At 37.9% G+C, this 22,131-nt stretch overlaps 1 protein-coding gene across 1 annotated transcript in view; it reads left to right on the forward strand.

Moving 5' to 3' along the window:
• Window positions 1-16,981, forward strand: part of myo5aa (myosin VAa) — a 61,782-nt gene extending 44,801 nt beyond the window's left edge. The window contains 12 exon segments of the mRNA XM_030163460.1: window positions 892-992; window positions 6,634-6,832; window positions 7,858-7,923; window positions 8,487-8,580; window positions 8,915-9,064; window positions 9,200-9,354; window positions 10,278-10,367; window positions 10,530-10,680; window positions 11,841-12,123; window positions 12,961-13,135; window positions 13,250-13,330; window positions 14,848-16,981. Of these exon segments, the coding sequence (XP_030019320.1) occupies window positions 892-992; window positions 6,634-6,832; window positions 7,858-7,923; window positions 8,487-8,580; window positions 8,915-9,064; window positions 9,200-9,354; window positions 10,278-10,367; window positions 10,530-10,680; window positions 11,841-12,123; window positions 12,961-13,135; window positions 13,250-13,330; window positions 14,848-15,000 (1,698 nt within the window). The 3' untranslated portion in view covers window positions 15,001-16,981.
• Window positions 16,982-22,131: the final 5,150 nt, after the last annotated feature.

The raw sequence follows: 22,131 nt of genomic DNA on the forward strand, positions 1-22,131 counted from the left end.
CATGTGCATAGTGAGGAAATGGAAACTGCTCAGAACTGAATTTAAATACAATTGCATTTTGTTTCAGAAATACACATGCAAAGTATATATTTTACACTTAGAACAAAGCATGTGAAGTATTTTTGATGTTCAGTTATAGCACAATTTTCTGGATGACACTGACTTCCTTAACACTGTTGTGTAGCTGTGGCTCTTGTGTTACTGTTGACAGAATTAAGAAATAAATCACATGACAATTTATCAACTAAGATTTTATTTTTTAACCTTGAGGGAGAAAACAGAATATTTAAGATGTTAAATAACCTGTAATGTTGTAAGTCTTGCTTTTGGTGCCTGTTAAGTCTGTGAGGGTTGGGCACATTGTGAGCATAATCCCAAAATAAAATAATCAATATTTACTCTAAAGTACTGTATCACTGTATGCCAAGTGTCAGTTACAGTAGGGAACTGAGCCAGACAGTCATGCAGAGGTCATATGAACCACTGCTCAAACACTGTTCTCTGAGATGACATTTAACCTCAGTTACTTATCAGCTGATGCTCAGCTCTTAGCGCCCGACAACAGCCCTTTTTGTCTCTTGAAAGCTATAAAATGTGGCTGCCGTTCTGAGGTGGTGTTCCCTGTACACAGACGTGGTTTGACAGGCTGTCACCGTGTCTGCCTGAGGCTCCAGTTGGCTGATGATTGTCAGTAAAAGGACAGTTGTACCCAGCAGCTACAGTGGCACAGGCAGGACGCCAAGTAGACACATGCTGAATACACACAGCAGTGTTAAGTCACATTAAGGAGAACAGTGTTGTCCTCATGTATGAAACACCTCAGCTGCAAACACTATGATGCTTATCGTGGTCACGACTTCTAATGCTCCGTTGTTCTCTCATCCCCTACAGGAGACCATGACCGAACCCTCTGTGTTTGTGGAGGATGTGAACAAACTGAAGGATGCTGATGAAATCAAGCAGGCTTACATTGGCCTCAAAGACACCAACAGGTACTTAGTTACAACCATCACTGCTCTTTTACTCCCATCAATGTTAAATTCGCCTTCATTTATACACATTTTATTTTGTTCTGTCGCATTTGAGCTTTACATTTAGTCTAAACAGGGATGCACCAGTGTATATCCACCGAACATCATCTGGTATCAGCCTTATTGATGCCATCGCCACACGACAAATATAATGACATTCACAACTGCCAGTGACCAGTGTTAATCTGTGGAGTATTGTCAAAGGTTGTTGTATACACTTGCACAATACATTGTGTATATGCTTAAAAATACTTTAAAACATTTCAGTTATGGAATTACCCTGGAAATAATGGGAGAATGAAACAAAATTCAATTTATATCAGCATCAGCTGTTGACCATCTGCCACGTTGTTATTTTAAATATTCATGCCAAATTTCACACACTCTTAGAAAAGAAATTGTTAAATTTAAATCTAACATAATTAATGCATGACATATGAGACAAAGCATATTTTCAGATTCAACTTATTGTGATTACACATGTACAAGTGCATGTCAACAAAATGAAATGAAAAGCAGGTAGCCAGAAGTGCAGTAGCAGAAAATGCAGGAAGTACAGAATTTACAGTATTAGCAATATTAACACTAGAGAAGTTAACATGAGATGTGTAAACACGTAATAATATCACTTAATGTGCTACATGTTGTGTTAAAACATAACTATAACATTACAACACAATTTTATTCATTAGTGACACAAAATGTTTAAACTAGTGCATCCCATTTTCCCCACATTCCCAGTAGGTGTTCAGCTGGTGCATCCCTGATCATCAGTTTTTGTGTGTCTGTGAACACATCTCTGTCCTGTGCAGATCTCCTAGGTTCATGCATAAACCACTGGATGTCAATGATCTCCTGAGTAGACTCAGGTAAACGAGGAGTCGTGGCCTATGCATCATGAGTCGGAGCATGCATGGCCACGCTGTCGCCAACACGGATGAAGAGTTGGCTGAGTTTGGCTGATGTTACTGAACTCAAACAGATGATAACATATCGTAGGCTTGGTCAGACGCGCATTGCATTTTCTGCTCTAACAGCATGATGTACAACAGGGGTGTCAAACGCATTTTAGTTCATGGGCCACATTCAGCCCAATTTGATCTTAAGTGGACCAAACCAGTCAAAAACTATCATAATAACCTATAAATAATGACAACTCCAAGTTTTTCTCTGTGTTTTAGTCCAATAAAAACCATTAAATTATGAAAATATTTACATTTACAAACTATCCTTTCACAAAAAAGATGTGAATAACCTGAAAAACTGAAATTTCTTCAGAAAAATAAGTGCAATTTTAACAATATTATTTATCAATATAACTTATCATTTTTATATGTGCATTACACACAATGTTACACACAAATATTTGGTAACGGGCATAATATTGTTAAATTTTGAGGTTTGGAATTGGGAACTAACAATAATTTCTACAATATGATGTCTCAGCTTATTAACACAACTTACAGATCACAGTGGATCTACAAATATGCAAAACATTTAGTAACAGGCAGAATATTGGTAAAATTGCACTTCATTTTCAGCTTGTTCACATTTTTATTGTTAAAGGGTTATTTTGCTGTTGTACTTCAGAGCATATTGGTCTGTATGTGGAACCTCAACTAAAACGAGTTTAACTTCATTGATTGTTAATATCTTCAGTGTAATTTTTGCACTTCACATATTCATCCGGTGGGCCAGCTTTGACCCTTTGGAGTGCTGGTTTTGGCGCACAGGCCACATGTTTGACATCCCTGATGTACCAGATAACGTACCCGCTGAGTAGAGCAGCAGGACATACACTTACATTTAAAGGTATCTGACTTCAGAGTCTGGTTAATAGATTTTAGGTGTGCATGAAGAACAGAGTCATAACATGTTTCACTAAAGTTGCAGATGTTTGTAGTGACTTCTTAAATATACTAAAGAATGGAATATTCATGGTGTGAGTTTCACAAAGTGCACAGCATGAAAGCATGACATTTAGATCTTCTACTCAGTAGACGAAGCTTTATTAACACGTGGATTCCTTCTGTCTCGTGGACTGTGCAGCAGTCGCAGTAGGTTTAATGTTGCTGTCAGACGCCTCTGTCTCAGCTTTATGGAATGACTTCAGCATGAGTCCTGCATGAAAACAGCCACGTTTTCTTATGTTAAAGCAGAGATGCACAGCACTTTTATAGCTGTACACAGAAGCATTTTCCTGAAGACATTATTCAAAATTCTTCTGACTTCTGTTCATTAAATACACTTGGACATAGTTTTCTTTCTCCATCATCCAGTGGTGGACAAGGTTATAATAGTTTTGGATTTTTCATTATAGTTTAGTTTTATTTAGTTTGACTTTTTTTCTCTAATTCAGTTAGTTTTAATTAGTTTTTAGAGCAGGTTTGCTAGTTTTCATTAGTTTTCATTTTTATTTTTTAATGCTTAGTTTTAATATTAGTTTTAGTTTTTTCATATTTTTTATCTTGCTCACCATTGTATTCAAATAAATCCCATACAGGATTCTGCTGCTTTCTCCCAACTTTAGTCTCCATGTTGCCAGGTAGAGTGGGGATTAGAAGCCGACTCTAAACAAGTGACGAGAAGTGACGGACCGTGAAGTGCCGCCAGCTAAAATTGCTCGAGCGGAATAAATTGATTTCATATCAATCTGACATTGATAAAGACAAAAACAAAGGCAATTTTATCCATAATTTTTATACGTTTTAGTTAGTTTTGTAACCACACAATACAGCTTCAGTTAGTAATCATTTTTTCTTTTAATTATAGTTTTTATTTATTTCAATTAACGGAAATGTTTTTTCAATTCTAGTTTTCGTTATTTCGTTAGTTTTCGTTTAACGATAATAACCTTGGTGGTGGAAGAATCAGACTCACTACAAGTAACTACAAGTCTACTGATCTTTTTTTATTCTTTATACTACACATAGCATTCTTAAGTGGAAGTATCTTTTTAAAATATTAAAAGCAAAATGTACTAAATGGATGAAATAACACATGTCTTTTTGCAGTAAAATGGTCCCTGTCAGGGTTATACAGTATTATATTATATGCATTTGGATTTATCTACTTTTTCATTAGCTCAGAAAAACAGGCCTGCTCCACTGATTCAGGAATAATTGTAAAATGTACAATATTTGTATCTGAGATGTAGTGGTGTAGAGGTATAAAGTTGCACATAATTAAAATACTCAAGTAACCTCACAAGTACTTTAACTTGAGTAACTAAGTACTTATTTAAATTCCACCCCTGGTGTCATCAAAATGTAGCCTGGCCAGCCATCCGTCTTTCTCAATGAGAAAGCCGTCTGGAATTGTGGGGCTTGAATCCAAATTTGAAGGCAGGACTAACAGCCACCGAGTAAACCAATCACAGATAAGATGGACGTGACACTTTTGTCAGAGAAATGTAAGAATACAGGGTGTAATCTCTAATTCAGTCCTTATTTTTGAATCAAATCAACAGTTGTAAAGAGTTTTGCGGACTTGGAACTGACTTTGACTCTCGACAAAAAGAAGTCGGTGCGTATGTCTCTTTGCGAAACACCCGCCTCCCAAACGTGTGATTGGTTCAGTATAGAATAGATTGTGCATATTTCACAGCGACTGGCCCAATTCCACACTGTTTTCTCAGTATTGAATACATTGAGAAAACCAGATGGCTGACCAGGCTAGAAAAATGCTGCTCATGAAATAAACACAATGGTGTGTTGCAGATAATACTAATATTTTATGAGACACTTTGCTCCGTGCTGTGCATCACTGCTCTTTACCTTGTTTCTCCCATGTTACTCCATTTGTCATCTTTCCTTTACAGTGACATTAGAGTCCTCACAACTGAATTTAATACAAATGGAAGTGTTTAGTTTTTCCTCTTCCATTTCAAGCTTCAGATCAGAGTGTTGAAATACAGTCCACAGGTTTTTACATGCACACATTCATGATCTTCAGAAAGGTGTATTTTCAGAAGACACTGAGTCTGATGTCACACACACTTCCTGTTCCCGTCCATCCCATATTCTTTTTTTTTTTCCATTGTGTTTTTATGTTCCTCTGTGTGTTGTGTGTTGGTCAGATCGGCTGCTCCAGACTTCCATAAGCTGAATGAGGACGGAGAGCTGTGGCTGGTTAATCAGGGCTTAAAGGAAACCATCAGGTGTAACTGTGTAAAAGTGTGATTTAGAGCATGATTTTTTTTTGACTTTTCACAGGAAGGAATGTGTCTTCTGGTTTGTCTGCATTCACATCTTGGCTCTTTCACACTCTAAACCTTCTTGGTGTTTCTCTCACATCTAATAGTGTATTTATTTCTGCCAGTTTGAAGACATGCAGGACTTCAGATGTGGTTTCTAATGAGTTTCCATAGGCGTCACCTCAGTTAATTTAGTTTTACTGACATAGGAGGTTGTTTTACCACTGACATGTATAAACATTAGGACAGAGCCAGCCCTGCATACAGGATCAGTGGTGATGCAGTCCTGGCATACTAACAGTATTTGGCCAGGAAACATTATTCCACATTCAGGCCAACTAATGTACACCTGATTCTGTTTAGATTTCACATTAGACTCACATGCAAGAAACAAAGTATTTCTAAAAACCACACATACATTTAATGCACAGAATTTGTTGTATCATAGCTTTGCATACTATTTTGAATAAACCAAGCCCTGGTAACATTTATTAAACAGGTGATGTCAGAACCTAAACCTGAATCTTTAAATAGTAAGGATGAAAATAATTTTCTAAGAGATACAGCTGAAAATTACACTAAAACATGGAGGCACGCATGTATATTAAGGCTGCTATGGTGTAATATTGTGTAATGTTTTGGTTCAAAACATATATATTTGCCATATATTTATAGTTTGCAGAAATGTATAATGGTAGCATTTTACTCTGGCACCTGGGATGTTTTTAACACAGTGGCTTGTAGCTGTAGTTTTCAGGAGTCTTTTTAACACTAACCTTGTTTTACTTAATAACAAAGATGAAGCAAATCACTAGCTGCTACAGCAGTTTTCTAAATATGAAAGTGTCTGTGCATGTTGCTCAGTGATTTGCCAAAGTCTTCTATAACAGACTGAATGTATCAGCCTAGAGCTGCATTTAAGAGATTCTGCTGTTTGCAGGGTCATTCTCCTAATGGTGACCAATGTTCATTCTGTTAGTGTTACCCCATTCACTCACTCACTGAGCCTGACCTCTGACCTCTGGATTGGCTTGGTAAAAGCATCTAGTTGGTTTCTGACTCAAGCTTCACCAGGAACAAAGCTTTTACAGAAGTTTACCACGAATCCATTGGAGAGCAGAGATCAGTGTCTCAGCAGTCTTAATGAACATGTTCCACAGTGGCTGTGGGCTGCTCATAGTGTCTGCACAGCATGTCGCTGTCCTTCGTCACCACGCTGTGGGTGGCATCTGCCTCTAAGGATCTGTACTGGGAGTCTGTCACAATTTCCCCTCTCTCAAATACACTATGCTGATTTTCTTTCTTCTTTTTCCCTTTTCTCATCATGTCCACTCCTTTCTATTCTGTCTCACATTTCTCTTCAACCATCATCTTCTTCCTCCACCCTCGTCTTCCTCACCTCTCCAGATTACTGGAGCACCAGCTGCAGACTCAGCGCAGAAGTTACGATAATGAGGTGGAGTCTTTGCGCGGCGAGCTGCAGAATGTCAAGGAGGAGAACAACCGTCAGCAGCAGCTTTTGGCTCAGAACCTCCAGCTGCCTCCAGAGGCTCGAATCGAAGCCAGTCTGCAACACGAGATCACACGTCTCACCAACGAGAACCTGGTACGACAGCGCACACACACACAGGCGTCTGAAGAAGGGTTTAAGCATTCTCTCTGTCAAATGAGGACATTTAGTTACTTTGACATCCAGTCACAAACAGTACTGTATGTCCTCCTTTTATTAGACTCATTGTATTTAAAGCAATTAAGATGAAAATAATGTGATTTAAAATAACTAAATCTGACACTGCTAATGCTCCCTAGTGGATAGAAAAGGGGCAAAAATTGTAACAGATATTTTCACAGTCTGTCCACATGTTTTTGTTTGTGAATGCACATATAAAGACTGTAATAATCATTGCATCAGCTCAAGACTGTCGACAGGACCCTGATCATCTCTCAATACATTGGTTCTGCAGGTCCCTAAGAAGTCTTAACTCCAGTAATCTCAGTTTTAGGCTGTAAAGTCTCTTAATATGCCTTAAAATGACTTTGATTGGTCTTAGACATCTGAAACACAGAAATTAGGAACTTTGAAACATTGTATATAACAGTATTAGTCACATATGAAGTTAGAAAAATGTAAGTTCAGCATAAAAAGTCACAAGCAAACACGTGCTGTTCTGTATTCACATCAGAATCATCAAGTCAAGTAACAGGCTGTAGAAACAAGTCTTAAATTGCGTTCATAATAGTCTTGAAAAGGCCTAGATATAACTATTGACATCTGACTAAAGCAAGAAGATAGAGAATGTCTCTAGCTGTGCGAATACATCATGATAGTTTACAGAATCCATAAAAATATTATGTAGTTCACACATTGATTGGTTTTGTTCTTAGCCCCTCTGCCAAGGAAGAGTCATAAATATTCGCCATAAATCAATCTCTGGAAAAAAAAAATCCAGACTATTCAATACAAACACATCCTTCACATCACTGAAATTCCATTACTATACACATAAATAAAAGTGTGTTCTTTCACTTCATGGTTCGTTTCCACATTCAGCATCTTGACTCCATTTGTTGCATCAGTCTGATAGTCCTGTGCTTCACACTCTCATCTGTGTGGATGGTGTCACCTGACAGGAACTCATGGCTGACGACCCCACAGCGTCCCGGGAAGCTCGAGTCATCATATTGCGGCGGATGGTTGTATGTAGCGACTGCGTGTGCGTGTGTGTGTGCGCGCACGCACCTGCATGTGCGTGTGTGTATTTGCATGCGTGTCAGGACTAACTGACGTTGCGTGAAATAGCGCTGCGAGTCGCTCTAACTCTCTACAGCGTTGCCTTTTAACTCACACGGAGCAGCTCTGCACCTTCTTCTTTTCCATAACAGACAGAGAATCCTGCACCTTCTCTTCCTCTGAGACACAATCAGCTCCACAGCTTGTGTTTGTTTGTTTGTTTGTTTGTATGTTTGTGAGAGGAATACTTCATTGTTTTGAAATTATATGTTTACTATCACTATTTTGACTCATAAGGAAATTCTAGATTTTCATACTTTCATAAACTTCTTTTTTTAATGTTTTGATTCCTCTATAAAGTCATCCAATGATTTTAGAGAGTGTTCTTTTTGACCACTGGATGGCGACAGTGTAAAGCAGCCTTACCTCCGACAGAGGCTCTTCATTTGTCCTCACTATTGTCTCTCTTTTGTCTCTCTCCTTTTGTCCATCCTGTCCTCCATCACTCCAATCCCCTGTTCTGTTTCAGGATCTGATGGAGCAGCTGGAGAAGCAGGACCGAACCATCCGCAAGCTCAAGAAGCAGCTGAAGGTTTACTCCAAGAGGATTGGAGAGATGGGAGGTACGGGCCAAGGCTTAAGAAATGGGTCTATGAAACATAACTGTAGAGGTTTAGTGGATAGAGAGGAGAGACAGATGATAAGAAGAGAGAGACCTGTTTCTGTCAGGTGGTTATCGTTATCCAATCACAAGTAAGTAGCTCTAAGGAAGTGTGTTCACACCTTCCACACAGTGATGGCATGACTGGATCTCATTTATCCAAGTTGAAATTATATGAAGATGTTTTTGTTTCTAATCCATGGACGTTGTGGTTAATGTGACATATACTGTAACCCTTCAGTCTCTCTTTGTGTGTGTGTTTGTGCTGCTTTAACGGGTTCTTCTGTGTTTTCCAGCGGGTCAGACCGAGGGACAGACATCTCCAGGACAGATGGTGGACGAGCCCATCCATCCAGTCAACATCCCCCGCAGGGAGAAAGACTTCCAAGGAATGTTGGAATACAAGAAGGAGGATGAGCTGAAACTGGTGAAGAATCTGATTCTTGGTAAGAGCTTAAACTATCACATGCAGATACTCTTACGCTGTTTCTAAAATGAATCATGAAAAATATGTTCAAAATGACACCTAAGTGTGTAATCATCTCCGTTCACCTCTGGACCTAATGCTGCTTTGTCCACAGAGCTGAAACCTCGTGGTGTAGCAGTGAATCTGATCCCAGGTCTGCCGGCCTATATCCTCTTCATGTGTCTGAGACACGCAGACTATGTCAACGATGACCAGAAGGTCCGCACTCTGCTCACTTCAACCATCAACAGCATCAAGAAGATCCTCAAGGTGTGTATTCATCTGTGTTCATTTGAGCACATGAGGCTCAGAGGAAGCAAAGGTTGTGTGTTTTGGTTTTATTACACTGTTGTTACTGTTTTGTTTGTTTGTTGTTGTGAAGGTGATCACTTATTACATTATTATTATTACATTATGACTAAATGATAATTTGGCGCTTGAGCTTTTTTAAAAAATGGGCACATGCTGCATTGACTCAGATCAAGTCACATTTGTTGTTAGAAAATAATTAACGCTTGTTCTTAACTTTACATGTTTTTTTTTTGCAAGAGGCACATCAGTACAATACAAAAGAACAAACAGAATATAAAACTTATATACAAATAAGATTATACATTAAATTTAAAAAATTAAAAAATTTTTAGGAAAAGGAAAAAAAGAATATGTATAAAATACATACATACACATACAGAATACATACAATAGTTGAAAACCAGTTTAAGAATAGCAGCTCAAACACACTTCTGAAAGACAAACTGTTGTTTTCTTTTACTATTAATTTATGAATAGACATAAATTGGAACTTCAAGCAAAATATGCAGAAAACAAACAGTATTCACTCTTCAGGACACTGAAAACCCAGACAAACAGACTCAAGAACAGTTTATATGCTAAAGCCATAATTGAACATCTTCAGAACTCACTGTGCACGCTGATAAGGATCATTCAGTACCTGCAGTGTGTGTGTGTGTGTGTGTGTGTGTGTGTGTGTGTGTGTGTGTGTGTGTGAGTGACTGCCCTTTTCATAGCTGCTTTTGCTCAGGTTTTTATTTATTCTTAAAGGTTTTATGGAACTTTCATATTTATGTTATTTTCTTTTCATGCTCCTTCAGGATGGCATTCTCAAAAAACATTAAAGACATTCAGTCATTCTGACTCCTTTTACCAACCACACATTTTCTTCTTTCTATCAGAAACGAGGGGATGATTTTGAGACTGTCTCCTTCTGGTTGGCCAACACCTGTCGCTTCTTACACTGTCTGAAACAATACAGCGGAGATGAGGTGAGACCTGCAACCTCAGACATAAAAAAATGATCAAAAACATATGAACACCAACAGTTATACCACTGTAGTCATATACACATATATACACTACCGAGTCACATGTTACCAGTGTCCTACCTTCCCCACACTGATGTTTTCATTTGTGTTTGTGTGTCTCAGGCCTTCATGAAGCACAACACCCCGAGGCAGAATGACCACTGTCTGTCAAACTTCGACCTTGCCGAGTACCGACAGGTGATCAGTGATTTGGCCATCCAGATCTACCAGCAGCTCATTAAGTGCATGGAGAACATCCTGCAGCCCATGATAGGTGTGTGTGCTCATACAGACTAATGCTTCTATACCACTGAGAGTAAATGACACTGATGACAGTTTCATACATGGACTTAAAAGTTCATTAGCTTAGGTGTATAACATTTAAATAGTGTTAAAGTATTCAGTTGTCTTAAAAACTTGAAAACTATTTAGCAAAATGTATAGAAACTAGTGTCTATGGTCACTGCCTATATGGGTGTTATTGGTGAAGCAGGATTTTAGAAGGGGTTTTCACATTCACTACAGAGTCTCTGAACATCCAAATGACTAATCTGATGAGAAACTGCATTTTACCTGAATTATTAAAATGTATTGATAGGATCTGTCTTTCAAAAGCTATTTAACATTTTGATCAGTGGATGCTTTTTATCACTGGGAGAGTTATAATAATAATAATAATAATAATAATTGCACTATTCATTAGTTTTTATTACCCTGCCCCCTGAGGGGAGGCAAGGGGTATTGTTTTTGTTTTGGTTTGTTTCTTTGTTTGTTAACACTCTAGCAGCAAAACTATTGGTTGAATTCATGCCAAACTGGGTTTATAGATTGCCAGTGACCCAGAATAGATCTGATTACATTTTGGGAAAATTAGGTCAAAGTTCAAAATCTTTATGAATTTTTAAAATCTTTTTTCTTCTCCCATTTACTTATAATGGGCGAAATTTCAAATATCTGTAAAAACATCAATTTTGTTTCAATTTACTTCAAACTTGGCACATATATAGAGGCAATTGATATGCTGACATCAGCACAGGCATAGACATGATGACATCAGCTGGATTGATGCCAAAATAATCTACAATAATTGTGAGGAGTGGGGTTTGTTATGCCTGGCACCACTTGTTTTCATTCTGTTTTGACCTTTGGTTTTCTAATTCAGTGTTAGTTTTTAACAGAAGAGGATGGTAATACTCAGTTGTAGTGTTTAGTGTGTGACATTCCAAGCAGTCTCAAATGCTTATTATATAGTTTTACTGATGACAATAGATTTCACATCCACCCAAAGTGTTTACACTGTGTATGAAATGAGACTCAACTGAAACTGTCTCTATAGTTTTGTCTTAGTTATAATTATTTTCTAAAGCCTCCTTTTTTCTGCCTCAGTTCATTATTTCATTGGTTTTCATTAACCACAATAATCTCGCTGTGCAGTCTCTGGAATGCTGGAACACGAGACCATCCAGGGCGTGTCAGGGGTGAAGCCCACAGGTCTTCGTAAGCGGACGTCCAGCATCGCGGACGAGGGAACCTACACACTGGACTCCATCCTGCGGCAGCTCAGCGCCTTCCACTCCACCATGTGTCAACACGGCACCGACCCTGAGCTCATCAAACAGGTGGTGAAGCAGCAGTTCTACATCATCGGAGCCGTCACCCTCAACAACCTGCTGCTGCGCAAGGACATGTGCTCCTGGAGCAAAGGCATGCAGATCAGGTACGGACCAGGACCCAGAGGCATTTAACACAGCCAAACACAGAAATAAAGTAACATGGCATCTGCAGGCCTTAAAACATCTGAAATTATGTTAATGTTAGGCTTTAGGATTAGAATAGCTACATTATCATTGCAGATCAAGAAGAAAATGTAACACAAGTTACTGTACCATACTAAAGTTAAACAGTAATGCTTAATAAATACATAAAACCAAACATACACAGCATAATCCTGCAAAATAAGAACATGAAATAACCCTAAAACCGCATAAAAGCAGTCATTAAATAATCCCGAATGTCAGTTTATGCCTAATGGACACAAACATTTAATCTAATTTCATTCATCCAGTTTTTAATTTCTTTTTTATTAAAGCACATGAAGCTTTTCTACAGAAAAGTCCAGTTTTCTGATGTTACAAAGCTTTCATCCTACTACTGATTTAATACAGTCTTTTTGCGTTTGCTGATAAAATGTAGATCAATCTAAGTCACTGTAATTGTCATATAGTTACATAAAACTACATAGGATCACATCTAAACTACTTACCTTTTGATTTTCCTGAATGTCTGTGCATGGAAAAAGGACATTTTCTCTAAAAGTCACTATTGAATTTAAGTAGAAATAATCCCAGAAAAGGCTTTAAATCAGTAAATGTGAGGATCTGGTACCTGTGTGTGATAAAATGGTCTGAGATGCATTTATTTGCGTTGTTGTGCTCGTTTACTTTACTTTTCTGAACTGAAAATTCTCTCCGGTCACTAAAAACACAACCTGATCAGAGGCAGTGTTGTGTTACAGATTAGTTTTTTGTGTTGACATTGCTGTTTGTGTGTGCAGGTACAATGTGAGCCAGCTGGAGGAGTGGCTTCGAGACAAGGGCCTGATGGTCTGCGGGGCCAAGGAGACTCTGGAGCCTCTGATCCAGGCCGCTCAGCTGCTGCAGGTGAAGAAGAAGACCGACGAAGACGCCGAGGCCATCTGCTCCATGTGTCAGGCCCTGACCACCGCTCAGGTAAACTCACCTGTCGTCCTGACGACACACTCAGCCTCAGCGTCTCTAAACCTCAGGGATGGGTGAACACTCTCTCGGTGTGCTGATGTGTGTGTGTTTCTGAATTGGTTTCAGATTGTGAAGGTGTTGAACCTCTACACTCCAGTCAATGAGTTCGAGGAGAGAGTTTCAGTCGCATTCATTCGAACCATACAGGTAAAGAACATTTCTCTATGTATTTTTTAAAGTAGCCATCAAAGAACGTCTATTAAAATCGTTCCCAGTCCCCCTCTGTGACGATAGCAGTATGAGGTGAACTACAAAACCGCAGCTGTGTAGAAATGTAAATGAAAATACTTTATACTGAATTATTTTTGAGCTTTCGCAACTCCACACTATTATTTTCATGTAACCGTCCACATACAAATGGGTTGAATTAATACTGAATCACTAAATGAATGCAACCTTTACTTAATATTAGTTAAAACTTCCGTTACTATATTTTTATTTATTATTAAGTGAAATTAAACAATTTTAAACAACAAACAGTTAAAAAATTTGAACCAGTTTTAGCAGGAATAATCTGACTACTGCATATACAGACTGATCTCATGAAATTGCATTGTATGTTGTATGTCACGCTAGTTCTCATGTTATTTGGCGTGTGTCCATGTGTATGTTCACGCTGCATCAAATACCACACGATTAGGGGTTTAGTGGTTACGGATATGTAAACTGGAGATCTTGGTGTAAATTGACACGCGATCAAATGGCATTGAATAACACGCGAAAGGATGAAAATGCGTACGTATAGCAGCTTATAATGCGTACAGATACACCAATTAAAAGTGGCGTATATATTTACACAGTTCATGATATCACGTTGGTATATAATGCGGAGAAGAAATGACATTGATTTCTTTATTCAAAAATCACTCATTTCTACCTAATTTTGTTTCCTTTTAGAAATAATATTCAATAAGTAAATAAAGTGTAATGACACTTGATTTAAAAGTATTTTTGTTTTGGTGTTCTTGCATTACATTTATTTATAATTAAACTTTTACTATTTGTAAATCTTGTGAACAATGACAGATGTAATTGAGAAGGAAATGGAAATAAATAAAATGTGGCAACAGTATGACGTATAATATTATGGAATAAATTGACATTTCTTCAAGGTCAAGTTTATTTATATAACACAATTACAACAACACAAAGTGCTGTACAAAGATATAGGTAAAAATACAAGATATAGTAAAAGTATTCAAAATATATAGATATAGAAGATAAGATGTACTAAAACTGCTAAAACACATACACAATAATAAGATAAATAGTATCTAAAAGTACAACCAGAAGATAAAACAAATAAAAGTCACACACTTGTATTAAAAGCCAGTGCAAATAGGTGTGTCATTAAAAGAGAAAAAAATCATTCAACTGTATTAAAATGATATAAGTACATTTTACATAGAGCGGTAGTAGATGTACCATCTAAACTGTGACATATTTAACCTACTTCTGCATTACTTTTTTTGGTTCTATTAAATATTGACAGTATTATTCTCTCCATTCTACAGCATATATTTACAGACATTGACTTTAGCCCATGAAATAAAGCAGTCGTCAGTTCTTCACTTGTCTTATGTTCACTATGATCCTGTAAATGAGACTCCACTGATACCGACTGTACCGTTTTCATGTCGTTTTCTCTCCTCTCTCACTCGCAGACTCGCTTACGAGACCGCTGCGAGACCCCGCAGTTATTGATGGACACAAAGATGATCTATCCCGTCACCTTCCCGTTCAATCCTTCCTCGCTGGCTTTGGAAACCATCCAGATCCCCGGCTCCCTCAACCTGGCCTTCCTCACCCGAGTCTAAACCGAGCCGACGCTAGACACCCCAGGTCACATGACTCCCACCGGCTCCAATTAAAAGACTTGACCCAAAACACCTGACCATCACAGAAGAAACAGCTGTAATATAATGAAAATACTCAACACATTGTTCTTTATATGCCAACAATTCGAGCCTTTAGATCCAAAAACGTGAAAAGCCTCTCAGTCCCAGTACTTTGTTTTGTTGTTGTTGTTGTTTTTGCTTTTGGCACAAACACACACAGTGAGCAGCAAATTGGAATGAATGGGAAACCACCTCTAAATCCAATCTACACTCCTCTTAACATGTCTCTTATCTCAACTTGAACTTGCACATGTGACATGCAAAATGACACAAACCTAGTGACCTTCCAAAATGCATCTCTACAGTGTGTACATCCTCTGAATTATTAAAACACACACAGTTGCTGCCGCCGCTGATTTCCATCGGGTCTCAAAGCGCCGTGATCCATCCGTCCACCGCTTGTATAAACGCCTACTTCTTAGAAATCAGGATCAGATCAAAGCCTCTAGTATCTGCCCTCCATCCACCACCGGGTCCATCCTAGTGTTGACCCTGATACCCGACCCACCCACCCCCCACTCCGATCCCTTCTCTGTGTTTAAAAAGTAAGATTGTTCTTCTCGTTTCATCTCGTTCTCCAGAGGGAATGTATCAGCTGATACATGGAAAAAAAACGTGTTGACACCTCCCAGCGAGGTGCAGCTTTGCAAAGCGTAGTCTGAGCTTGTTACGTTGGGTCACTGCTTTGTCAACGGCAGTGATGAAGCTCCAAACTCTCTCCATTGCGTCGTCAAGGTAACAGCAGCCAAGACAAAACTCATCCTCTGTACTATATTATTTATACATATATAAATATATATAAATATGAATAATATATATCATGTATTTTATTTATTGCATTTACCTCCATCCCCACCCTTCCTTCCTTTTTAAAGAGTAGAGTCATTCTCTTTGCAGAAAATGGGTCTGATGTGAAAGATGGGGGCCGTCGTTCCCGTGATAATGCGCTTTGTAAAGACCCTTTTAGTTTTAGTTCCACTCTAGACTATTTATGTGGATATCAGGTAAATTATGTAGTTTAGTCTTAACGAGTAAAGGCGCCGTCTTGTCAGAAAAGCAGATGATTACGTCGGTTGACATATTTGCAGTCGTAGACGTATCGGTGTGTCACATTTGTCCTGCGTTTCCTGCAGACGAGCTGAAGCAGCAGATTTAACTGAGGGGCGATTTAGAAGACGTAACGTTCTACGGTCTTTACTGTTTACCGCTGCGACCAGAGAAGAGCTCCTCAAACTTCTTCATTCATAACTTCGCACTGAACATCAGCGGGGGGGTTTTTGGCTCTCTCTCTACTCGCCTCCTCTGGTCACAGCTTTGACAATGTGTCTGAAAATGTTTTACTTAGTATCATGGTGTGATTCTACATTTCAGTATTTTCTTGAGTATCGGTAAAGCCATGTATCGCAGAGCAGAACGGACGGAAATGCTTTCACTGAGGTTGGTTTGGAAGGGGTTGCCTCAAATCTATCCAGCTTTACTCTTTCTTCATCTGCTTTATTTTCACGTTAACTGCAGTTTCTCCCGTGTTTCCTACCTGTCCACCATATGCCTTCCTGTTCAGCAGCCAAGAAAGCACAACATGGGCTCTTATTACCAAAAACAACAGATTATGTTGAACTTTTGCCCTTTTTTGATGCTCTTTCTACTTGCAACACACTGTTAACGATCACTAAACCTCTCAAGAGGATATTCAAGCCTGTCCTAAATATTTAGAGCGTCCTAAACTAGAACACAACACCGTACAGTGACTGTACAGCATGTACCACAGCAGACCGACCTGCATGGGCTTGGCTTTACCCCAAAACGAACCTGCATGTCGCTGCTTTTTTTTTTTTTTTTTTACTACACAGAAACTGCAGTTAAGAGTTGTTGGACAAGAGTCAGGGAATCTGCCCATGTTGTTCAGAAGAGTCCTTTGTCTGCATTAACACCATCCTCGCTGCCTCCTGTTTTGCACTTTTGGTTTACAGAGGTGGAAAAAAAAAATGTACGGACACTGTTAAAATTTTACACAATCTCATATTTTCTGTGTTTCCAAAGGTGTGGCTGCATCAGACAGACAAACAAATGCACATGATTTTTTTTTTGGATTAACAAGATAAACACAACTAAATCCCTGACAGTTTCAACATGTCATTCCCTGGATGTGTTTCATTACATTGCTGAAACATCCAGTTTTGACCGAGCATGTGCAGAGGGGAGTGTGCGTGTTCGGAGAAAGGATCAGTAACAGTGATTCTTAATGTACAGGGTGGGGAAGCAAAATTTACAATGAACATTTAGTTGTTTTTTTCTCAGCAGGCACTACGTCAGTTGATTTGAAACCAAACATATATTGATGTCATAATCATACCTAACACTATTATCCATACCTTTTCAGAAACTTTTGCCCATATGAGTAATCAGGAAAGCAAACGTCAAAGAGTGTGTGATTTGCTGAATGCACTCGTCACACCAAAGGAGATTTCAAAAATAGTTGGAGTGTCCATAAAGACTGTTTATAATGGAAAGAAGAGAATGACTATGAGCAAAACTATTACGAGAAAGTCTGGAAGATACTATTAAAGAAGAATGGGAGAAGTTGAAACCCCAATATCTGAGGAACACTTGCACAAGTTTCAGGAAGCGTGTGAAGGCAGTTATTGAGAAAGAAGGAGGACACATAGAATAAAAACATTTTCTATTATGTACATTTTCTTGTGGCAAATAAATTCTCATGACTTTCAATAAACTAATTGGTCATACACTGTCTTTCAATCCCTGCCTCAAAATATTGTAAATTTTGCTTCCCCACCCTGTAGTATCACAATAACAAATGCATGGGGTGTCCAAAACCGTTTTTTTTTCCCACCACTGTCCTTCCCTTCGTGCCATTAGTATTATTACCCGTCCACCAAATAGTCTGCCTCTCACCCTCTCGTGAACCTTCTTTTGCCTTTACCTTTATAATGATATTTCACTTTGAGAGAATCATTGCTGTTGTTTTTTTTTTTTGTTTAAAGGTGCTTAAAACACTGACCATGTTAACGCTTTTATGAGCATTAAGTATCGAACCATTATGGAAGCATGCAATACTCTGTGAGGAGGATAAGTATCATGAAATGCTATGAAGTAGACTCAGTGTGACAGGGATAAGCTACAGATGAATGATGTTAAGTAAAGAGACGCTAGTGTGTGAAGTTGTTTGTGTTGTAATTTCATCTCCATATATGCTCTTATTGGGACCACATGTTATCGATCTGCCTTTTGTTGTATTGTTTAGGTAGTTCAGAGAATGGCTTGTGCAAAGAGTACATATCAGCAGGTATAAAGGACAGGAAGTGACCGAAGGAATCCGTTCTATGAATGTGTATCATGATTTTTAGCTGCACTTTGTGGACTAAGCCTTATCTGAATAATTTGCTCTCTGAATGACTCACATTATGAACATTGTGGCATTGTTTTGTTTTGTTTTGTTCTGTTCTGTCAGTGCAGTATTTTCTTCCACTGTAAAAATCGCTATAAATTAATTGTGATCATTTTTATTTTGCTACAGTGTCTTCTTGTCCCACAGTCTGTGTCGGAGGCGGGTTACACCGTTCATCAGACAGAATGCACTTTTTAAACATTTCAGAGGACGTCAGATGAATATAGTTTAACACTGACTGTAAAAAAAAATACTATCTCACACTCGTACGCAGCTTTTTTTCCACTGATTTCCAGTTTGTTTTTACTGAACTGTGGCCCACTGAGCTTCCTCTACCACATTCCCAGTGTGAGTGGGATGCTTCCCTTTTCTTAATCAGTGATTTTTCTCGCAATTTTATCAACACTATTAATAAATGTGCGCCACAGGTTAGAAGACACACTTGCGAATTCACGTTTGCAGCACCAGCTTTTCTTAGACTCGGTCAGAGAAGATAGTGGGAAAGCTGGTGTAGTTTCAGAGGAGAAATAAATACAGTAAAATAAAAAAAATAAAAAAACACTCATTCACTGGTTTGTATCGTTGAGCAGAGCTGCAGCTTCTTATTCCACCTCAAACAGGAGACGGTGTCATTCCTCACTCTGCGTTTTTACATGAAGGAGAGAGTCGGTTGTACGATACGACGTCGACGTTCTAAAATTACCTGTTCTTATCAGCACTAGCATCGATTGTGCCATTTTAAAACTGTTGAAGCTGAAGATATCTCATCGTCACCGACCCCTCCTCCATCTGCTGTCGTACTGGTGCGAACACACTGAAACCAGTACCACATGTTTCCTCTCTGACCCATGTGTACATTTGACAAACTGGACTGTTTGTAGTTTCTGATAGCTGTGCTTAGTGAATGTGTTCACTGTTAAGAAAAATTAAGAAACTTGGAATAAATTGTCAACTCTGTAAAAGTAAAATAAAAGAATTCAGCACTGTCTGACTCTTTAGTGTTTTTACTCACTATAGCAGGGGTGTCAAACTCATTTTAGGTCAGGGGCCACATTAAAGCCCAATATGATCTCAAGTGGGCCGGACCAGTTACATTACAGTGAAAAAAGTAAAATTACATTAAAGTGTTTACATCTGGGTGCTTCTGTGAAACTGGTGTTCATTTTGGTAGACCCAATAATGAAAGAGAAATTTAGACATATTTCCCACCAGGATGTACATAATGATGACCCCAAATGAATGCAAAAAAAATATACTCTTGCTCTGAGCCATCCCAAAATTAATGAATTTTTAATAAAATACTGGGGCCAAATTGGGACAGGAAAAGCTACCAAGGTGTCAGTGCATTTGATCTGGAAAACATGGCTGTAAATGGTCTTATATACCACTATAAATAAAGACACTGTTAAATTTGACGATCCTAGTGGTTTTTCTAATCCAGACATGCAGGTTTTTCATGAATCTGCAGTCTCATTCCAGGTTTTGTATGTAACCCATTGTGTCCACTCGCATTACATGCGGAACCTGCCCATTTAAACACAAATAAATCATGAGTAATTTTGCAACAGCGGTCATTTTTATGAAACGCTCTCCCTCGCATATTTACTTCGATTCCCAAAATGTACCTGTTAGAGAGTAAAAAGATATTCTAAAAAACGGTAGCACATAATTTTCGTGCCTTTTTTATCGTGTTACAGGCAGATTTTTGTATACAAAATTTTAAAAATGTGTTTTATTTGAAAAATAGTTTCTCTTTTATCTCAGTGAATATTTATTTTTAAAACAGACCAAAGTGTTTCCAAACTTGCTTCATAACATTAGTCTACATCTGGTCTGGATTTTTAGCCCCTCTGTTCTATTTTTAGGGACCAGTTTCACAGAAGCACCCATCTATGAAGTTTTCTTAAAAATGTGAATAATGTGAACAACCTGAAATTTCATAAGAAAAATAAGTGCCATTTTAATAATATTATGCCTCAGTTTATCATTACATCATATGTACGTTACAACTTACAGACCACAGTGGATGTACAAATACACAAAACATGTAATAACAGTCAGAATACACTGGTCTACAAGGAAAATGCTTCCAGAATAAAAGTAAGGAAATTTTACCACATGAGAGTCACTGATAAAGAAAAATCAAGTAAAAAATGCTGGTTGGCTGAATTTTCCAAGATACACCTTGGGTCAAAATGTGAAATTCAAGAATTAACAAGAGAATGTGTTTGACTCAAAAGGAATATTTGTCTCAGAGCTGCAAGATCTACTTCAAAACACTGTCTGCACATTAGAATACATTCACTCTACAGGTTCTATTTAGTGGAAGATTTATAAAACTGTTATATAAATGTACATAAACCAATATATATGTGTAATAACACTTAATCATATGCCTTGAAAACATCAGCAAACCAGCACTTTTGTCATTTATTTTCCAAGTAATCTTATTAAAATACGTAACATTTAGCACATTTCATCTCTGAAGCAAATCATTTCTAAAAAACTGTAGACCAGTGATATTGGTCAAATTGCACTCAGTTCTCTTAAGACATTTCAAGTTGTTCATATTTGTTCAGACTATTCACATTTTGCATGAAAGGATAGTTTGTAAATGTCAACATTTTTACAGAATTTTACTTTTTTCATATCAGACCACATCCAACCCATAACAAACATTTTTTAATTTACATCATCCACATTAATTTCATTCTTTCTCTCTACCTCCACATACAGACAAACCAGGATCCCTGCTCCCCTTCATTCCCACCTACACTTCTTTCTCCCTCTTTCTCTCCCCTCTTTCTCTCTTCAACCAAGCCCCCCCCCCCCCCTTGCTTTTTTTTTTTTTCCTTTTCTTTTTTTTGGATTAGAAAGTAATATTTTTATTGTTATCATTATCATCATGTTATCATTATTATTATCATATTGCTATTTACATTTCTGATCTTTTTCATTGTAATATGACGTTGTTTGTCAATACTCTGTCATTGTTGTTGTTTTTTGTTTGTTTATTTGTTTGAGTTTCCTTTTGTTAATGTGTTGTTGTTTTTCTGTCCACATTGTCTTGTTAACTATCACCAATAAAATAAAATTTAAAAAAAAAAAAAAAGAATTTTACTTTTTACACTAAAACCAGAAAAAAATTAGGAGTTGTCATTATTTATAGGTTATTATAATAGTATTTAATGATCTGATCCACTTTAGATTGTACTGGTCTGTATGTGGAGTTTGAACTAAAAAGATGTTAACGTCCTTGATTGTTCAGTGTAATTTTTGCATTTCAAAAATTCATCCCACAGGCCGGACTGGACCCTTTGGCGGGCCGGTTTTGGTACCTATGCACCACAGGCAATGGTTATTGAGTAAATGTCTCTGACTTAGTGACTAGTGATGAAACAGACATGTCTGCGCTTGTATAATCTGTAATGCATATATGTACATGTGATAGGATTACATCATTTATATATCACTACACAAGCCAATGCAAACATGTGACCAATAAACTGCAGCTTTTTCTCTCTACACAAAAGAACCAAAGGTGCACGAGAGGAAGTTTAATTTGATTATGTCCAGGATTACGTTGGACGTCCAGGTAATGCTGCAGTAACGTATGGAGAGTGAAGGTAAAAGAAGAGCAGGGA

Source organism: Sphaeramia orbicularis, chromosome 3 (assembly GCF_902148855.1).
Source record: "Sphaeramia orbicularis chromosome 3, fSphaOr1.1, whole genome shotgun sequence".
NCBI lineage: Eukaryota > Metazoa > Chordata > Actinopteri > Kurtiformes > Apogonidae > Sphaeramia > Sphaeramia orbicularis.